Source organism: Lonchura striata, chromosome 3 (genome assembly GCF_046129695.1).
Source record: "Lonchura striata isolate bLonStr1 chromosome 3, bLonStr1.mat, whole genome shotgun sequence".
NCBI classification, from domain to species: domain Eukaryota; kingdom Metazoa; phylum Chordata; class Aves; order Passeriformes; family Estrildidae; genus Lonchura; species Lonchura striata.
This window is the reverse complement of record NC_134605.1, coordinates 90,729,990-90,749,742: the sequence shown is the minus strand read 5'-3', so window position 1 is coordinate 90,749,742 and position 19,753 is coordinate 90,729,990. Positions and strand designations below refer to the sequence as shown.

The 19,753-nt window shown below is 37.8% G+C and overlaps 1 protein-coding gene across 1 annotated transcript; it reads left to right on the top strand.

The window, feature by feature from the left end:
- Positions 1–136: 136 nt before the first annotated feature.
- On the top strand, positions 137–19,367 carry FBXO9 (F-box protein 9). Its single transcript, XM_021551126.3, has 13 exons — positions 137–352; positions 4,089–4,166; positions 5,161–5,319; positions 5,749–5,806; positions 8,614–8,713; positions 11,779–11,909; positions 13,046–13,160; positions 13,684–13,802; positions 14,077–14,167; positions 15,172–15,267; positions 15,972–16,065; positions 16,761–16,915; positions 17,960–19,367. Exons 1-13 carry the CDS (start codon positions 350–352, stop codon positions 18,066–18,068), a joined length of 1,308 nt encoding a protein of 435 aa, XP_021406801.1. The 5' UTR covers positions 137–349; the 3' UTR covers positions 18,069–19,367.
- The last annotated feature ends 386 nt before the right edge of the window (positions 19,368–19,753 follow it).

The following is a 19,753-nucleotide window of genomic DNA, read 5'->3' as shown; positions in this document are numbered from 1 at the left end:
CGCTCCCCAGCAGGCCTTGCACAGCACCGCCGCTGGCGGCAGAGGCGGCAAGGGCCGCGGTGCGCTCTGGGACGGGGAGTCTGTGCGGTCTCGTGTCGTAGCGGCCCGCGCGGGAGGCGGCGCTCTGACCTGGCGGGTTCGCCCGGGCCGTGTCCCGCCGCTCCCGCCGCCGGCCCTGCTCGCCGGGAAGATGGCTGCCGTCCGCAGGGCCCGCAGGGACTCCCGCTGCGTGGTGCGCTTCTCCGACCGAGAACTCTGCTAAGTGCCCCTCGCGGGCAGGGAGGACACACGGACCAAGCGGGGGAGCAGAGCCCCCGGGACGGGACAGCGCCGCCCGAGTGTCGGCAGCATGGTGAGCGGGCCCGGGCGGCGGGGGCTCGGCTGCCGCGCAGAGACAGCGGGCGGGACCAGGACGAGGGGAGTGTGCGTGGGAGCGGCCCCCTGGCCGAATTGCTGGCTGGCAGCCCTGCCCTGCCCTGCCCGGCACCGGGCGATGGCGGTGGGAATCGGGCCGTGACCCCGCCCCACCGCGGCTTGGCACGGCCGCCTCCCGCGGGGGGTTTTGATGAGTGGGGCTGCCGCGTTCTGGAGCGATCCAGCCCTCCGTAGGAACGCGTGAACAAAATCCCTGTGTCATTACAGGGGAGCGTGCCCTTCCTTTCCCTTTCCTCCCTCAGAAATGTGGTGGCATAAAGTCACTCAGTAATTCAAAGGACTCCGTGGGCCACGGACTCGAGTTGAGTTTGTCATTTAACATATCAGGTATACTCCTTGGTCCGGCATTGCTTTATTGACTGCGCCTCAACATGGATTCAAGTATCCATGATGAGAGCTCGATCATTCAAAGTTAAACCATTTCCATCACACACGAGCTGTTAAAATGTTTCATCACTTATTTTTGAACACAGTGTTGTTTCTACAACATTTACAGAAAAATAGGGTGGCTTTCTCATTTTTTTATAAAACCAAGAGGAATGTTAGCTGGCAGTCACTGTTTCGCTTTGCCGTGCTTGCTCCTCCCTGAGTTCTGTACGGTTCACACATAACTGTTCAACTGGTGACGCTGAGCTTCAGACTGTTTCTGATATTGGTTTTATTTTGCTGAAACAGAGATCAGAACTATTAAACATTACAGACAGTTTAGTGAGCGGTTAATGTACTCTGAGGAAATCAGCATGCAATTATTGATTGCAAAACAAAACTGAGCTGTGCAAATAAACTAGTTCTGCATTTGGCAAATGGTTTCTAAAGCTTTGCAAGCAAATCAGCTACTTATTCTGAATCTACTCAGCCGACTTCATTTTTTATGAGTTGCTGCCTAAATCAGATGTTTACTTTTGACATGTTACCTTTTGGTAGCTTGACAGACTACTACTTTCCTCATGGAAAATTAATCAAGCCAGTCAGCCAGTACACAGTAGGATGTCTTCCTTTGAATGAAGTCACTGTTCCATGTGACAGCTGACTTGTATCAGGGGAAAGGCCAGCAGCACAACGATGAAAAATCTAGATTTATCCCCTAAGTAGCAGTTAGAGCATAGCGTTCTCTGAATTTTAGAAACTCTTAAGTACAACACAAGTATTCTCAGAGTGGGGGCAAAGAGCCAATTTTTACACGTTGTGAAGTTCTTTAGGTGTGATCTCATGAGCTGTCTGCTGGTGAAGGTCTTCGCTTCACAGTACCTCTGTTTACTCACTTGTCCTAGCAAAATCGTAGGGTTTCAGCAGGTCAAATAAATAGTGGAAAGGTTTAATAAACTTCACTTTTCCAGTTCATTCCTCTGCTGTAGCAATGAATTAATTCCTTTACCGGTAAGTTTAGAGGGCTGGCCACTTAGGCTGCCACTATTGCCAGAGACAGACCTTTGATATGAGAGGTTGCAGATCACACATGCATACAGTATAGAGAAAGTAATGACAACACTTCGGTTGTAATCAGTTTCATGATGGGTTTTGACAACTTTTAGCCTGAAATACTTTCATAGTATTTTTGGTTTTAGTTGAGAGCATATTTAAGTTTCAAGAGCATTAAATGACATTTTGGATACAGTTGGTCCACTACAATGTCTGACAGTGACTCAGAAATTAAGAAGTAGGGCAGCTGAACAGAGAGAAGGGGTTGAAAATCAAGAGTTGAACAGACTAGTGAAATACAAAATTTTTGAATGAGGTAAACTTAATACAGCTTCCTAAGCTTCTAAGTAGTTTCAATGCTTAAATCAGTTTGTTTACAGACTTCAGGAGTTAAAGGTTTTAATGGGCGTGGCTTTATGCACAAGAAGATAGTGTGTTGATTTAGTTTAGAAGTTGCTAATTTCTGCATTTTGCAGATAAAGCCAGGCTTATTCTGCCCAGACTGGAGAGCTACCTGGACATAATTCAGCTGCAAGCAAGAAGACTTGCGCTGTGCACAGACAGAATTAGGCCATATTTCTGTCAGCCCAGTGCCATAATAATGCACTTACAGATACCCATTTCAGAGCTAACTTGTTCCTAGACTGGCCCTGCTTGGCCAACAAAATATTCCTGGATGCTAGTAATGTGGTAGGACTGTAACAACTCATAGGGTATTAACTGCTTGCAATTAAATTCTGGAATCAAAGCCCATGAAATTTCCAAGTTACTTACTTCTTGCTGAGATTTAATGCCACTAGTCTTTTATAGTGTTCTGGCTCACCTGTTTCCTCTACTGGGAAATTAAAAATGTACAAAAATTAAAAATGAGAATGTAGAAGTAGATGCAATATCTGTTTATCTTCAGCCAACCAACCATGTCTATCAATTGTAAATGATAAATTATCTGAAACATCAGTGAAAACACTTTTACAGATGACAAACCAATATGTTTATTGTCTTTGGGGAATCTGAAGACACGTACTAATTCCAGGGAGGTGCTTGTCACCAAGACAGAGAGATTAAAGTTGCCTTCCCATCATGTTTGCTAGTATTCCGTGGTTTGATCAGAAGTTCCAGATGCTCTAAAAATGGTATAAATTTTCTGAGTACAAGAATGCTTTGATTTCTGCACTTTGTGCAGGAGGTAGGGATTTCTTTTTGAGAGCTTGGTAGAATCTCACTGACAGAATGTCACTTCAAGTCTCTGAGTACAGAGTACAATAGGAAGGAGTGGGAAATAAAACTTTTTAAAGTAGTTGTGATAATCTTAATGTCAGGTTTGCCTTCTTGTAATCTTACTTTGCATTATCTACTTGCAGAACTACAGATGTGAATTTCAGTGCAGAATGGTAGAAAAACTGGTTTGCTTCAGCTGCAGGAAGAGCCTTAAAAAAATATCTTGGTTGAGATTTTGGGGTGTTTTTTCCCCCTTACTGGCATGTTGTTGTCATTGTAATGGCTTGTCAGTAATGCTCAGAATTAGTTTTAGTGTAGACTTCATAAATCTCAGTATATTTCACTATGATAATTAATTTGCATATTTTAAAGTTTTCCTCTTAAACTAGCCAGCTTAACTTCCTATGTAGAGCCATGTTAGGTTTAGTCAAAGGTCTTATTTCAGGTTTTATTTGTTTAACCTGTCTCACAGCTGTACTGTAAATAAAACCAACTGTCAAGCTCTCATGCTAGCATTGTATTTTCCAGTACTTCCAATACCATTTTTTGTTTAGTTTCACATGTATATGTAAAGTATCTATTGTTATTCAAAGCACTTTTGTGCTCTTGCAAAGATTAAACAAATTAAAACTACTGGTTATCTTTACAATGAGAAGATAGTGATCAAATTTTAATTTGTTGGACAAAGCGCATTTTTGTTTAATACTGAAGCATTTGCTCTGTGCTTTGACATAGACACAGTATATTTAGTCAGGTATGCCAGTGTATTGCAGCATGGAAGCCTTCAAGTGATACACAGCTCATCTGTTGGAGTAACAAGTCTAAAATGCAAATCCCATTTTCATTTAGTTAATATGGAAGTACAACTGATCTCATTAGTCTTAAAATTAATTTTTATCATCAAAAAGGAAGTATGCTTAATTTTTTTTAATGTGTGTCCATGACAGTTGTTCTTTGTGAATGGGCTGTAGGGACTTATGCAGACCCTGTAATCACATTTGACTGCTCTCTACTAGGCAGAAGCTGAAGAAGATTGTCACGCTGATTTGGTAAGAACTGATGACAGTGAAAGATCTGGTGAAGCAAATCTTCAGGTATGTCTCTCATGCTAGTGAGTTTTTACAAACATAGTTCTGCTGTGATTCAAACTTCATCACTTATTCTCATTTGTTTACTACGTATTTGTTGATCTGACAAATGCTTAATCTGCCTGCCCCTCCAGAAATGAGACAGATTTTCCATTGTGTTCCAAGTGTCAAAATTCAGTCTCTTCAGCTATCTGTGTGATGAAAAGAAAGCTTGTGACAGATCTGGAATTTCTTTGAAGAACTGTAGAACTTAGACAGCAGTTTCTGTGATCAAATTCCAGTTTAAGTTGTCACTCTCTACTGGACCAGAAAGCTGATAAAAGGAGTGTAATAGAAAAGTGTATTCTTCTACAAGACTAGATTTCTGTGTAGTTGCTCACCAGAAGTTGTGATGATTGCAAGAGCTGTGTTAAGTGTAACTTCAAAGATGCTGAAAAAAAAGGCATGGTAGGAGTTGTAACTTATATTATTTCACAGAACATAGTCCATACTTTTTAAAAGAGAAAGGAGTAAGGTCGTATTTGTATACTATATAAATTACTATTTTGAATGTTAGATAACTTAGAATGCTTGTGTACGAAAGCCTGGATTTTCTAAATTTTAATTTTAAGAGCTAATTGACTTCTTGCTTATTAGAATTCTACATAAACAAGAGCAAATACGATCATGTCATGCACTTTTCTATGGAATCTTAGGTCATAATCATAGTACTAACAACCACTTCTTGAAACATCAGTTTTTCTTCTGAGGTGAACAGTCCAGAAAAAAAGCACTTTTGTTATTGAATGAGACTGAACAAGTACTTGTGCACTTTTTTTGTTTTCATTTACTATAAAACAATTGCTTATTCTCTGTGCCTAAATTCACTGGAGCCATCTAAGACTTGCAAATGTAAAGCACAGTTATGAAATTCTTTTTTGTGTTTGTATTTTTTAATTTTTTCTCAGAAGATTCACTGTCTGAATATGTCTTACTAAGTAAAATTAATAATGTTTTTTAGGCAGAGCTTCAGATGTTCAGAGCTCAGTGGATGTATGAGCTTGCCCCAGGTGTGAGTTCTAGTGGGTTGGAACCTGTGCCATGCAGAGCATCATCAAAAGAACTTGGACTAAAGTCTGTTGATGCCAGGGGAAAACAGGAGATAGCAAAAGAGGAAAAGGTACAGAAAATGATGCATAATTTTGAGGTTTTATTTATCTGTATTACTGTTCCACTATAACTTTTCTGTAAGCTAATGCTGAATTAAATCCGGAGAAACAACAGAGCTTATTATCTTGTTAGTTCCATACTAGTGTCTACATAATCCTACACTGATTTTTCTAGTCTTTATGTTTGCCTTGGTGTCATCTTCACAATCTGCTTTATGAAAGACTATGTAAGGGGCAAGCAGCAGGAATACAATAGTTCCTTGACTGGGATTTTCAGTTATGTCTTGTAGCACATGAATATGTCTTCTCTATTTATGGACTTATTTTGTTATCTCTGTCCTAGGTACAGTAGGTGAGATCAAAAATAATTCTAAGTCAAGTGACGTTGCACTTATTTTTATAAGGAATTAAAGAAGTGCTCTGTGTAATTTATTGTGCAGGCAAAAGAACTTTTCCTGAAGGCAGTGGAAGAAGAACAAAATGGGGCCCTTTATGAAGGTAATATGGAAGTCTACAATGAACACCCCTGTTGTTGAGAAATGTAACATCTGTGATTTATGGGCAAATCTTCATGGTGCCAGTGAACATAAACTACAGGCTAACCGTGGTTTGAGAGCTCTATCATTCAGATAAGCAAACAAACATGCTATAGAAGGAATCATCATGTCACAGTTCTAAGGTTGAGGTAAAGCAAAAATTAGATCAAGGAAGGAATTTCTAGCTTTCAAGCAAAATAATGTTAGAACGCCTCTTTATGTGACTTCTGCAACTTGAAATTAGCATAGTAATTAATCAAGGCAATAAACTATTTCCTGTGCTCACAGTTCTCATAATTCCACTATGAACAAAACCACTATGAACTAATGTTCTGCTTTAATGCTTCATTGTTTGGTTGTGGGGTTTTTTTGGTGCTTTTTTTTCTCTTTTTTTTTGGAGAGGGCTCTTTGGGTTTGGGGGGTTTTTGTTTCTTTTTTTGACTAACACAGCATGCTAAAATAGCTTTTTGAAGAATTTCTGCAGTGAACATTCAGATCCGGTAGTCTTTGAGGTTTGTCATAAAATATTTAAGGCATTTAGCTTGCTTACCTGCACTCTTGCTATCAGCACTAGTAAAAATGGAAATTCAAAGGTTTCTTTCATATATTTAGTTTTCAGAGTCTAGAGAGCAAGAAGTCTGTTCTAACTTCCAAGACCTGTAGGTCAGTTAGTGAAGATACCAATTTGCTCTTTCTTTCATGTGAGAAAGAAAGTGAAGCAGAATGTGTGTACCATCCTGCTCATCCACCAGAGGGTTTGGCCACCGTGTTTAAAGTGCAGGTGCAAAATAAATTGAGAGAGAACTCTGGAAGCTCCTGAACTCAACCACCTGCTTAATACAAAATTCCCACTTCGCCATGGGAATTTTCCTTCATTTTCAAGGGATTTCTGGTTGTTTCATATCTCATATTAGCTGAGAGAAATATGAGTCCCCCGTAGTTAATAAAATCAGTTGTCTCAGTTTCTAATTTGTTATGTGTTTTTACAGGGCAAAATTACTTTAGGCTAAGATATGGTGGGTGTTTGATAAAGGATTAAATGCACAGTAAAAAATATGTCAGCACTAAAAATCTGGTACATATTTAGAAAATCATATAGTCGATTGTGAAGGTTCCATCTGAATAAATTAGAAAAAAAAAAGGTGAGGAAAGCAGTCTATTTAAACATTGTTTATATTAAATGAAAGCTGTGGCTTCATCTGCTTCAGCGCACTCCTTGTATGTCAAACATAGGAGGAAAGAAATACTAATATCTAATAGTTCCATTTACAAAAGTGTTTCAGACATCTGGATTGCATGAATGTGAATTCATCTTTTTCAATTGAATTTGATTTGAGACTTAGAGAAGCTAAACTGAATTATTTCTACATCTGTATGATACCTTAGAGGCATGGTCCTACGCCAGACACAGATATATTACTGAGCACATGTTGGGACATCTGTTTGCAGGCCAGGCTTTTATTTGCTGACCTGGCCCAGGTCACCAGAATCCAAGCCTGCTTCTGAAATCTGCTGATACCTGATGTTTGTGAGACAGTTATGTCCTACAGCTTGTTCTTGCTTAAGTACAGTAGAGGCCTTGTCTGCAAGATTAAATGTGGAAGTTGAGACTGATCTCTGTTTAGTTGGCTGCTGGTATTTCCAGTCCTCAACAGCCAAGGGATACTATTTGTCAGTCACTGGCCTTGACATGAACTCGAGGAAACAAGAACATTTACTAGCCCCAAACTCGAGTTTCTCAGAGTCATCATACAAATTCTGAGCTCTGCACTCACTGATGTTTTATTTGAGTTTTGGTTTTAAGAGTCCAAGCTGAAGAAGAATTGCCCTCGGATCTTGGTATCACAATGTGGGAATATGAAGGAACGTATGCATGCACACTTGAGCTTACTACTCTTATTGAAATAGATTGAATGTGCATAATTGAATTAATTTAAATTAAGAAGGATTCACAGAGCTGACTCAGAAGGACATTCTGCAGCTTAATAACTGTTTGTTACCACAGTGATCTTCCTGAACCTCTTTCTCTACTCAGCATTTGTAGGATCTTTGTAATGCTAATGGCAGAAGAATTTTCTGTATGTGTGAGAAAACTGCAAAACCCAAGCTGTCAGGTGTTTCTTCATGTCCCATAGTTTTGTGACAAGGCTGCTTTCCATACTCTTGGCGTGTTGAGTGGCTTGCATCTCTGCCTTCTTTAGTTCCCAGGGGTTTACATAGAGAAATTGATATATTTTGCATCTGTTGTTGAAATTTTAAAATTGCAACTATATTTTATTCATCATTCTCACCTTTATAGTGTTGTATATGTCTGAAAGCCTGTCTGTGCTATACCAGGGACTTAAGGTACCTGCATACATTTTCTCTTTCATTTAACTTATGGGTAGTTACGGATATACTGTCTAAAAGCTCTACAGCTTTTTGGGAAATCTTTGTAAGTGCTAGGCACTAGACAACATCAGGAATTCATAATGTTTTAATGTAAGATTTTCTACACTATAGTTGAATTTGTAGTAATTAAGGTAAATCTGTAAAAGCTGAAATACATATGAAATAACTCTTTATTCTGAAAAAAGTACATGAGGTTTTTAGTTTTGAAAACAGGTACTTAATGTTCCTCTCTTCTGTATTGAATTTAAACCTAACAGTTTAGACTAAATAAGCTTTCCTAGGCAAAGGCATTTTCCACCTTTTTAGTGCTTTTAGCTGAACCCATCTCCCTGAAAACAGTCTTTGCTTGATGTGTGAACATCAAACCTTTATTTTCAGCCATCAAGTTTTATCGTCTAGCCATGCAGCTTGTACCTGATATAGAGTTTAAGATCACCTATACACGGTCCCCAGATGGTGATGCAGTTGGAAAGAGGTGGTAAGTATGAAATTTTACTAATTAAGTGCATAGGAGTACTGAAACACATGACATTTTGTTTCTGAAGGATATCGATATTCTGCTGTAACATGCCCTTGTAAGTCTCTTAGTATCTGGAAAACTTACCTACTCTCACTTGAGTAGATGATATTTTTTGAAGACAGTAACAGGCTTGTTTGGAGCTAGCTAATTTCAGGGGGAGGGATTACAAATAGTTATGCTGTTGCTTAATTAAAAAAAAAAAAGCATCAGCCACTATTTTGATTTTTGATTTTCAGATTTAGGATCATATAGGATGGCAAAATGGTTAATTAGTTAAAGCTTCATACTAATAAAATAAGCATCTTAATTAAGCAAAGGAATAATCTGTTCCTGTGCTAACACAGGCAAATGAGAGCATTTGCAGTAGAGCAATACATTTAGAAGCTCAGAGACTGCATTCTGAGTGATCTAGTCTTTCATCATTACACACATCAGAATACCCCTAACCTCAGTACAAGGGATGTGCAGTGACTTAGGGCTGCCGTAATTCATTGAGCCTAAAACTTGAGTTTAAGGATGGCCAAAACTTCTGTTCCAGTCCCCGCAGCATAACATGGACAAGCTTATGGAACAGCTTCCCAAATTCTTGCTTACTCATAGCAGCGATTAGTGCTCCTGATAGCTGCATCAAAAAATCAAGAATTTTAACATGGAGAAGGAAAAAAGAAAGCACAACTGTGTTCCTGTGGTGTTGCTAGCTCAGCCTTGTTGCCCCAGGACAGTACAGCTCCAGTGTAGCTGTGGACTTAATATAAGAGTTCAAGATGAGCTGAGTGCTTTATTTCCATCCTTTAGTTTCATATCGGAATGTGTTGCTGGCATGAAATCTTTGCCGTGCATTTGCGCACTAGGAAAACTACTGGATCATGCGCTATAGTAATGTAAAAACCTTGTTTTTTATAGGATTCTTTTCTTACTTTAGCATCAGTTTCTCTACTCCATTAAGCCTCTCTGACCTGAAGCAGGAGTGGTCCTTCTTGAGGGTGGGAAGGCTCTGCAGAGAGATCTGGACATGCTGGATCAATGAGCCAAGGTCAATTGTGTGAATTTCAGCAAGGCCAAGTACTGGGTGCTGTGCTTGGGTCACAACAACGCCATGCAGAGCTACAGGCTGGGAGCAGATGGCTGGGAAGCTGCCTGTTGGAAAAGGACTGTGGGGTCCTGGTTGACAGCTGGCTGAACGTGAGCCAGTGTGTGTCCAGGTGGCCAAGAAGCCCAGTGGCATCCTGGCCTGTGTCAGCAACAGTGTGACCAGCAGGACCAGGGCAGGGATTGTCCCCCTGTACTGCTGAGGCCACACCTCCAATGCTGGGTCCAGTTCTGGGCCCCTCACTGTGAGAAAGACACTGAGGGGCTGGAGTGAGTCCAGGGGAGGGTGATGGAGCTGGGGAAGGTCTGCAGCACAGCAGCTGAAGGAGCTGGGGATGTTAAGCCTGGAGAAAAGGAGGCTCAGGGGAGATCTTACTGTTCACTACAACCACCTGAAAGGAGTTTGTATTGAGGTAGGTGTTGGTCTCTCCTCCCAAATAACAAACAGCAGGACAAGAAGAAATGGCCTCAGGGTGTGCTTTGGAGTGAGAATTAAGAAAAAGTCTTCACAGAAAGAGTTGTCAAGCACTTCAACAGGGTGCCCAGGGAAGGGGTTGAGTCACCATGCCTGGAGGTATTTAAAAGATGTGTACATGTGTCAGTTAGGGACATGGTGTAATGCCAGGTGAATGGTTGAGCTTGATGATCTTAGAGGTCTTTTCCAACCTAAATGATTCTACAATTCTGTGGATTTTTATTTGTTTTTTTTAATGTTGCTGTACTGTTTTCAGCACTTTGTGTCAGTGAGGGAAAAATAACCAGTAGTCTCAGTTGTTACTCTACTGTTTAAAAGCAGTATTTGTACAGATGAATTTTTTGGGAGAGATTTTAGTTAGTGCTTTCTGAATTACTGTTGTAGGTGTTTCATACTGCCTTGATGAGAAAAAACAAATTACACATTTAGATTTGAAAAAAACAATTTACAGTGTGACCTGTAGGTACTGGGGCTGACCATACTCATCTAAATAAAGGAAGGTATGTTCAGTGCAACGTCTTACTGTAGTCTTAGGACAGGCCCAAACATAATTGTCTTCTCTGTGATACTTCAAAACCCGTTGGTTGGTCTACTAGTTGCTTGCTTATATTCTCAACACATTCTATTAGCTTGTTTAGAGTAGAATTGAACAGTATTAAAAAGTGACTGTAAGATTTCTTAATTAGCTTGTATACCAAGTCAGGGGTAAAAAAGTGGTTTGTGATGTGCGCTATGAGTTTTGTGTCATTTCTGGTTATTTGGGGCAAGCAAGCAAGCAGCTATTAGAAGATCATATTATGATATATAACTTAGATTTCTTTTATTAACGGGTAATGTTCTTTTATCACTTAGTAATCCTTCAAATTTACTGATGAGTAGCAAGCTTGTTGTTTCTGCTCTGCTATCTTGTTCTGGCTCCTGAAATGTATTATTTCTGCCTGTTTACAGAATAGGTACAAAAGTAGTTTGCCTTCATTACTGTTGAATAGACCCACCAAGGATCACTCTTTAGTGAATAACACAAGCGTGAAAAATAATCCTTAATTGTTTCCAATATCTTACATCATGAGAAGGATTACAAAATACAACTTTCATTAACAACACTTTATTTCCTGCATATGCCGTATCTTAGACAAAGTAAAAGATGAGATTTTTCTTTTCGTGAGGTCAAGAAATTTGTCAGTAACTTAAATAAAAAACTCAAATACAAAATAAAAAACTGGGATGGGAATTTAATGAAAAAGCCCCAGTTGTTACTCTCAGAGGCATTCCAGCAATGTCTTAATGACCTTGATCATAGTTCAGTAGTTGTTTTATTGTATGATGAAATGTGATTGCTTTAAAAATGTACAGGAAACAACTATTGAATGGGAGTATGCCACTGGATTGATGCCAAGATGAGGACATCTGTTGGTATGTTTTGTCCAATATTACAGTGTTGGCATTGCCCCTTTTCTAGTGTTGAGGATAGCAAAGAGGATGACAAAATGGCAGATCTCCTGACGGATTTCCAGCAGCAGTTAACTCTTCAGGAATCTTCAGTCAAACTTTGTCAGCCTGAAGTTTATGTCAGCCAGACCCACATCTCAGGTAAGAGTTAAGATAAATTGTAAGAGTTGAGAGGCAGAATTTGTATAGATGTTTCACTTCATTCAGACAAAACATTTATCTCCTTCATTCAAAAGCCACCTTTGAAGAAGTGCATACATTATCTCTTTACTTACTTCTGTAGTTAGATACAAAAGAGAAAAAATTATCAACTAGGTAAACAAATCTTGTTCTCATACAAAATCTTGTCTTTATCACACAAGCTTTTTCCATGTAGTATTTCTGAGTAGAATTTTCAGGATCAGAGGCATACTTAAAAGTAGCCACTTCTAGGAATGGACTTGCTGAAGTAAGTGTATTCCAGTTTTTCTTCTAGTTCTTTTGGTTTTGTTTGCAAATACAATTAGTACTGCAATATTTAAGTGTGAGTAAGAGACAATTGTTTTGTAGACTATGCATCTTTATATTTCTTGATTTTATCTGATTCTGTATGAGATTTTTGCAACAAGTGTCTTTTCAGGGTCAGACAAACTATATAACAAAGCTAGAAAGTCTTTTGAAGGTTAATGACTTTCAGTGCTTCAGTTCTAGGACAGTTATCCTGAGACTTCCTTATGCGATCTAAATTGTAGAAACTGTATATGAGCTGTGATCTCTCTTAAACACAGATGCCTTTGTTTTGCATCCTAAATTATCAGTTGCACTTTGAAATCTTGGCCTGATCTCCTTTGTTCTGGTCAAGGAAAGAAAATAAAGAGAAGCAAATCAAAACATAAAGAAAACAGGATTTTAAAGATTATTTTATTTTAATAACTGGTGTATTGTCACTTGAGAAAATGTATCTTCTTTTTTTATCAGTAAAGACAAGATGTTGCAGACATTACTCTAAAATTATCTCAGATGTGTCCTTTGAGCAGAAGTGTTGATCTTTTTTATTCACTTCTTTATAGCACAAAGAAAACTTCTAAAAAAATCACATCGGCTCAAGAAGTTGGTAGTCTGAAAAGGATCAAAAAGATGCATCTATAGTAACCTTTTAAGTTTTTTTTTTTTTTTTGTTCTCTCTCTACAATGTGGGAAGTAGGATTTTTTACTGGAAAGTCAAGCCAAACCTGGAATTATAAATAACCTGTTGATTTACAGGTTGCATCTAACAAGGATTTCTTTTCTCTTTTTAGCGTTGCCTATGGAAGTACTAATGTACATTTTCCGATGGGTGGTTTCAAGTGACTTGGATCTAAGATCATTGGAGCAATTATCTCTTGTTTGTCGAGGATTTTACATTTGTGCCAGGTATTGTAGATAATTTATCCAGAGTGAAACTTTTTGCACTAGTATGTCCTGCTTTTCCTTCCCATGGACATTTTCATGTTAGGCTCCTCACAGTAATAATCAGTTTCTGAGTACACTACGAAATGGTATGTGAGATAGATGACTTTACTGTAATAAAAATCTAGCAGAAAGTATTACTTGCTCTACCTTGTTTGCAAATTAGTGTTTCAGGTCTCCAAAATATGGTCTGTTGTCATGCTCGTATAGCCACACAAAGAAGTGCCAGGGTGTTGCAGTGTTGTGGTTCTGTACTTGGATAAAAATGACACTCTGTTCTTCAGTTTCACTGGGAAGAGGAAAAGGCTTTCAAACACTCCAGGATTAAGCAAATTAGTCAAGGGTTTTAAATTACGAGCTATTTTTGTTAAAGAAAGTTTCTTCTAGTTGCAACCAAACTAAGTAAGAGAGTGTTACTCTCATATATATAAGCTAAACAGGGTTTGCAGGGAGGTTACAGGATTTGCTTTTTTCTTGTTTTCACTAGAGATCCTGAAATCTGGCATCAAGTCTGTTTGAAAATATGGGGCAGGAGCTGCAATAAACTTGTTCCATATGCATCTTGGAGGGACATGTTTTTGGAAAGGCCTCGCGTTCGATTTGATGGTAAGCTGTACTTTTGGAAATAGTTGTAACTGTGTGACAACAGAAACAGTCAGGTGGGTTTGATATTTTTGATGTTGTTAGACCTAATTTGAATTAGTTTGTGCATTTCAATTTGTAGATTATCTGCAAAGAGAAGGGAAAGGTGCAAGGAATGAAAATAAAACTTCCATGTATTTAAGTAACAAAACTATACTCAAAAGTTTTAGATATTGGCTTTTTCATCAGAAATATTTTATGTTCTTAGTTTTTGTTCATGTATCTTCCTTTTCTGTAGGTGTATATGTCAGCAAGACAAAATATATACGTCAAGGAGAACAGTCTCTTGATGGTTTCTATAGAGCATGGCACCAAGTGGAATATTACAGGTAGAGCTGTAGTACAATGAGTGAGTGAAATGTTTCTTAAGTTCTTTAAATCCACCCCTGGCTATCACAGACAATAATCATTCTGTAAAACTGAGTGGGACTGCAACAGTGTGTAAAGCAATGTGTATTTTTTGAGAACAGGTTTTAGAAATAGAATCTAATAATAGATCTAATAATAGAATTCTATGATAATTAGAAATGAGCTTAGAAACATGTTTCATCCTCACTTAAACCATGTAATGTGGCAAAAGTTTGAAGGCTTATAACAGTTAATACTTACTTACAGATTTCTTTCCCTAAACAACTTTTGCTTTACATGTCTGATACAATACATGATGCAATTCAGCAAAGAGAATACATGTGATTATACAAGATCAGTCATTGAGCGTATGTATAATCAGTTGTAAAAATCAAGAGGCTGGTCTTCCTTATCTTACTGTAAATGCCTTGCCATTTGTTTCCTCAGCCTGATTTTTTGCTGTTGTTCACCTTGCTGCTCCCAGCATTTATTCTTTCATTCTGCTGTCTTTTCTGAGGCTGGAAACAGTTCATAGAAGCCATTGAACCTGATGGCTATTGCTGTAGTCTCAAACATTAGCACAGTACTTCAGTACTAAAAAAATCAATCAGGTTGCAGAACCTGAAAATGTCTGTACGACATTAGTAATTCTGTACTGATACTGTAATCGAGATTTTGTTGCACTGGTCTCAGTGGATAGGAAAGGAGAAACTTGAGGTCAGTTTTGATCCCAGAGTAGCTACCTTGCTTTGGTAGAGGTGACAAAACTTCATAACTCTTCATAACTTTGTCTTTCACTATTCATAACTCTCTTTTGATTTCTGATCTCTTTTTTTTTTCTGTTATGTGTGAAGAAATGTGTTTTCAAATGTTATTACCAATTAAGTTCTAAATCCTTCTAGGTAACATCCTGTGATTTTAAAAGAAAACAAGCAGGAAAAGGATATATTTTCTAGGTTTGCATTGTGTAATTATGTTTTTGCAGGTATTTGAGATTCTTTCCAGATGGTCAAGTTATGATGCTAACAACTCCTGAAGATCCTCAATCTATAGTTCCTCGCTTACGGACTAAAAACACAAGGTTATTAAAATAAAGTATTTGGCTCTACAGTATTCATTTTGCTTTTACCTAGCAATTACTATTTACTTTTGTCTCAGATCTATATGCTCTCTTAGGATATAGATCTCTTGTGTTATATTATATATGTTTATAATTCTTTCATACAAACTACAAAAAATTTTGATCTTTATGCAAAGATACCTTTCATTTTAGGGTCCTGATAATGTAATTAGATTTCCTTTGTGAGTTATGTGATTTGGAATTTTTAAGGCAAGTAGATGGAACAATCTTTTTAAAGATACTATTTTGTTACTGCCTGCATTCTCACAATTCCTCAACTGAAGGAAAGTGAAGATTTCAGTGGGATATGTTGCAATTAATACTTCTTGATGTTTGGACCTAAAAACATCGAAAATCATTTGCAACTTAAACAGGTTTGAGCTGTTCACCAGAAATCTGTAAATATTTAGCAGTAGGCTAGGTAGAACCAGCTACTTAAATTTACTGTCCTGTTTGGGAAAATAAGAAGCAAGTTTTAAAAATTATTTCATCATTTAATATCATTGATTAGGCTTTACTGAATGGAAATAAGAAATCGTTTGTATCATTATGCTGTGTAGTCAGTCTTTGTTTCATTGATGATACTTGTATTATAAGAACATCACACTTTTGAGACACAGAGTATTTTTATGTCCTTGACATTATCCTCCTTTTTAACTTTCCAGAACGGATGCAATCTTGCTTGGCCATTATCGCCTTTCCCAGGAAACAGACAATCAAACCAAAGTATTTGCTGTAATAATGAAGAAAAAGGAAGAGGTAGGTAGGAAAATAGAATAAATAGATTAACAAGATTTTACTCAGACTGAGTGTTTTAAGGGACCCAAAGATTTGCCTTACATCAAAAGATTAAAAAATTAATTTAATTTTTAAATGGTTAAAAATAAAATATAAATAAATAAGCATGGTAATGTCACTTACATTTGTCCCCACATCTGTAGTAATTTATTAAGGCAAATAAATACCTGGTTCAAATTTAAACAGTTTTTCTCCCCCTTAGGCTTAGCTTCCATTTATGGTGCTATTAGATGTCAGCATTGTTAATGGGAAAGAAGGATGAGTCTCATTTTCTGAGAACAGATTTGACTGTGTGCAGTTATATTCCACAACATTTAGTAAAACTAGATAAGCAGTATTTGTTAAGTGAACTCTGAATTATTTGATCAGCTTACTTAAAAATTCTTCTGATTACCAAAGTGCTAGTCAAGAGAAACTTGTGAAGAGTAAGAAGTGTTACAGTGACTATGCACAGTTGCATGGTGTCCTGAATGCTTCTTTTGCTTTCTGTGAAAACTTCTTTCATCATTAACATACACATTTTTGTACTTTGAAGGAACAGTTGTACTTGTTTTTAAGTATGAGAGTTTTACCAATCTGATCTCACAGTTACTTAGGATAAATAGTTGCATAATGTGTTCTTTGTAGGTCATGAAACTTCTTATTTCTCTGTACAGAAACCAGTTGATTACCACAAATACAGGTATTTCCGCCGAGTTCCTGCTCAAGAAACAGATCACAGTTTCCATGTAGGACTACAGTTGTGCTCCAGTGGGCGCCAGAGGTTCAACAAACTTGTGTGGATACATCATTCTTGTCACATCACTTGCAGGTGAGTAAATGGAGAACAGGAGTAAAGAAAGATACTAAACTGTAGAATTAAAGGTGATGTTAATTTGTCCAGTACTAAGTACATAAAATGTGAAGAGTCAGAGACTTAGATGGCTTTAACAAAATATAACGAAAGCAGTAACTGGTCCTGATTTGAAATACATAATGAACTTTTATGTAAAGAAATCCCAATATTTTAGTAACCTGTTTTAATGATAATAGGAAGTTTCCTAAGTAATATAACCATAGTTTTTTTTGCTTTTTAAAGGATCTATGCAGAGTGTTTGATTTCAGAACTGAATCAGGGTTGAATGACTTAATGTGGTGTTAGTGAGGGGGTGTGGAAAGTGTGTATTCATGAAGATATATATCTTTTCCACTGTAGATGTGCAGACTAAAGATGTTTGTACTTTTCATGTGAGGACTTTAATGTTACTAACTTTATAATTCAGCAGTGCAGTATATGGGCATGTAACCAGCTGTTCTGATCACTTACTAGGCAGGAGCCATGACCACTGTTCTTGCACCTGACGCTTCAAATTACTGGCAAGTTGGCTTTCCAGAACTGGTGTTGGCAGTTAGGGTAGATTTAGTCCTTGTCTTCCAGTGTTCTTAATATTCAGTGTTTTTATAGGAACATAGCTCAGCTATTGAGCTGTGAGAATATAAAATGCAGGAAATAAACTAGTTGTGGGTTGGGAGTATAGGTAACGTCCATAAACATAAAAATTGTGTTTGTAAAAGCTAATGATGTCATACCTAATTTATATTGCAGACATTCTTTTCAGTGTAAAGTTTCTGTACTGCTCAGGTCTTGGAGCTCATAATAAGAGTGGAAAGGGAAAGTGGTTTCTTAGGTATGAATGTAGAAGTGGATTCTGTATAGTGTGATTCAGTTAAAAGTCAATTGCTTTCAGAACAAGGTATTACAAAAGACTTTATTCCAACTGTAGTTTGATGCACACACTGTACTATGGGACATGATTGCATGAGGGATTCAAACAGCAACTTGTGTCTAATTTAATTTTTACAATGCTCTTTGCAGATCGACTGGTGAGACAGCTGTTACTACTTTTGACATTGACAAAATGTACACCCCTTTGTTCTTTGCACGAGTGAAGAGTTTTACTGCATATTCAGAAAAGCCGCTCTAAGAAACACCTTCTCCTCTCACAACTTTTGCATGAGTAAAAGGTTGTAGCTAATAAGCACTTAAGTTATAAATGTGTATATATTTGGAGCATTTTAAAATTCTGGGAAATTTCTTGAAGGCAGTATGTTCTATTTGATTGTGAATGGCTGGGATTTTGTTAGGAGATTTTGATTTTTGTTTTGAGAAACTTATGAGTGTTTAACACCTTTTATCTGTGGTAAGAATTTGATAACAAAATTTTGATTTATTGTGTTGGGGTTTTTTTTTAAATGTTTTTAAATCAGTTTGCTTGAAACGTGAATCTTCATTTGCCTAGACACCAATCCATTCAAAAGGAATCAATAGGAAAATCTCACTATCCATGGGACAGTGTGTATGGTCTCTGCTGAACACTTGAAATGTGAAAAAGGAGAAAGTTGTCATCTGTTAAACTCTGTGACTTAAAAGAACTTGAAATAAATGTTTTCTTTAAATTAAACTTATTTTGTTTGCCTTTAAGATCTGGCATTTTGTTGACATCAACCTTAAGGAAAAACCGTCAATGGTGAGCAAGCACAAAATATAAAATTTAACTGCAGAGGTACATCCCCACCAATGCAATGGTGGCAGTTGGTCATCAGTGTAATTTGATCTTGGTAGAAGTTCAGTGTAGCCTTCGTTCTCCACAGGATATGCGTAGAGGGGAGAGGGATACAGGCAGTGATTTGTTCCCTTGTACTGTAGGATGAGTTTGCAGGTACGTGGCCCTGCTTGGGGACTGTCACAGTGCTGGGCTGAAATGGTGATGTGTACTGCTTGTGCACTGGCCTGGTGTGAATATACAGGTAAGCAGGGCTCACTTGGACATGATTGTAACGTGCTGCAACCCATCATCTACCCTTGCCACACATGCTGTAAACCCTTTGAGCATTTGTTACTAAATAAATTTTGAAGCTGCTGTAGATGTTCAGGTGCTGTGTACTGCTAATCATGAAGTGTTCCTTGAGGTCTGGTGCAGGTACTGTATGCTGCTTCTCCTGCATATATCGCTTGGGGGTGTAGTGCAGACATTGTAATGCTGCTTGTTATGTGTGTATCTTGGATCCTGGAAGAACTGAAGCTTTTTAGTGTAGTTTTTTTTTAAGCCATTTTGCATAATTTACTATTGACCATCTTGTTTCAAAATACTGACCTGGACTTGAGGACTAAAACGTGAAAGCTGTGGAAAGAACTATACTTGTTCTATAATTTATAAACTGTATCTTTGCAAGGAGCTACATGGTTAAAAATACATCAATAAATTATTATTTTGAACATGCAATCCCTTGCAATTTCTTATTTTCCCAAGAAGATCTTATTTTCATACAGTTAATGGCGATTAGTTATGAGCTACCATGCATAAACTACATGCCAGGCAAGATTGACAGGTGGAATTAACCGCTTAATGACTATTTATTACACTACTTACATATTATCTGAGAAAAGTAGAGAAGTTTTCAGGTACATGGGTTCTCAGTAAGGATATGTATATCTGAAAGTTGATGATGTTTCTAGCTACTGTAATAAGGCTCCGCCTACAAGACTTTGGTCTGCATCCTTAGACTGCAGTTTCATTTATCACTTCATAAACAGTATGTTTAATAAGGAGTCTGTTGTGTTCTCATTGCTCAAAGGAAAAGCAATGAGAATAACTGCTTAGAATATCAG

What these genes read in the sequence shown, in the direction of transcription:
- FBXO9 (XM_021551126.3), top strand. An exon ending in GATGCAGTTGGAAAGAGGTG is followed by an intron (nt 8,714 to 11,778) that starts GTAAGTATGAAA and finishes CCCCTTTTCTAG; the next exon opens with TGTTGAGGATAGCAAAGAGG. An exon ending in TAATGAAGAAAAAGGAAGAG is followed by an intron (nt 16,066 to 16,760) that starts GTAGGTAGGAAA and finishes TTCTCTGTACAG; the next exon opens with AAACCAGTTGATTACCACAA.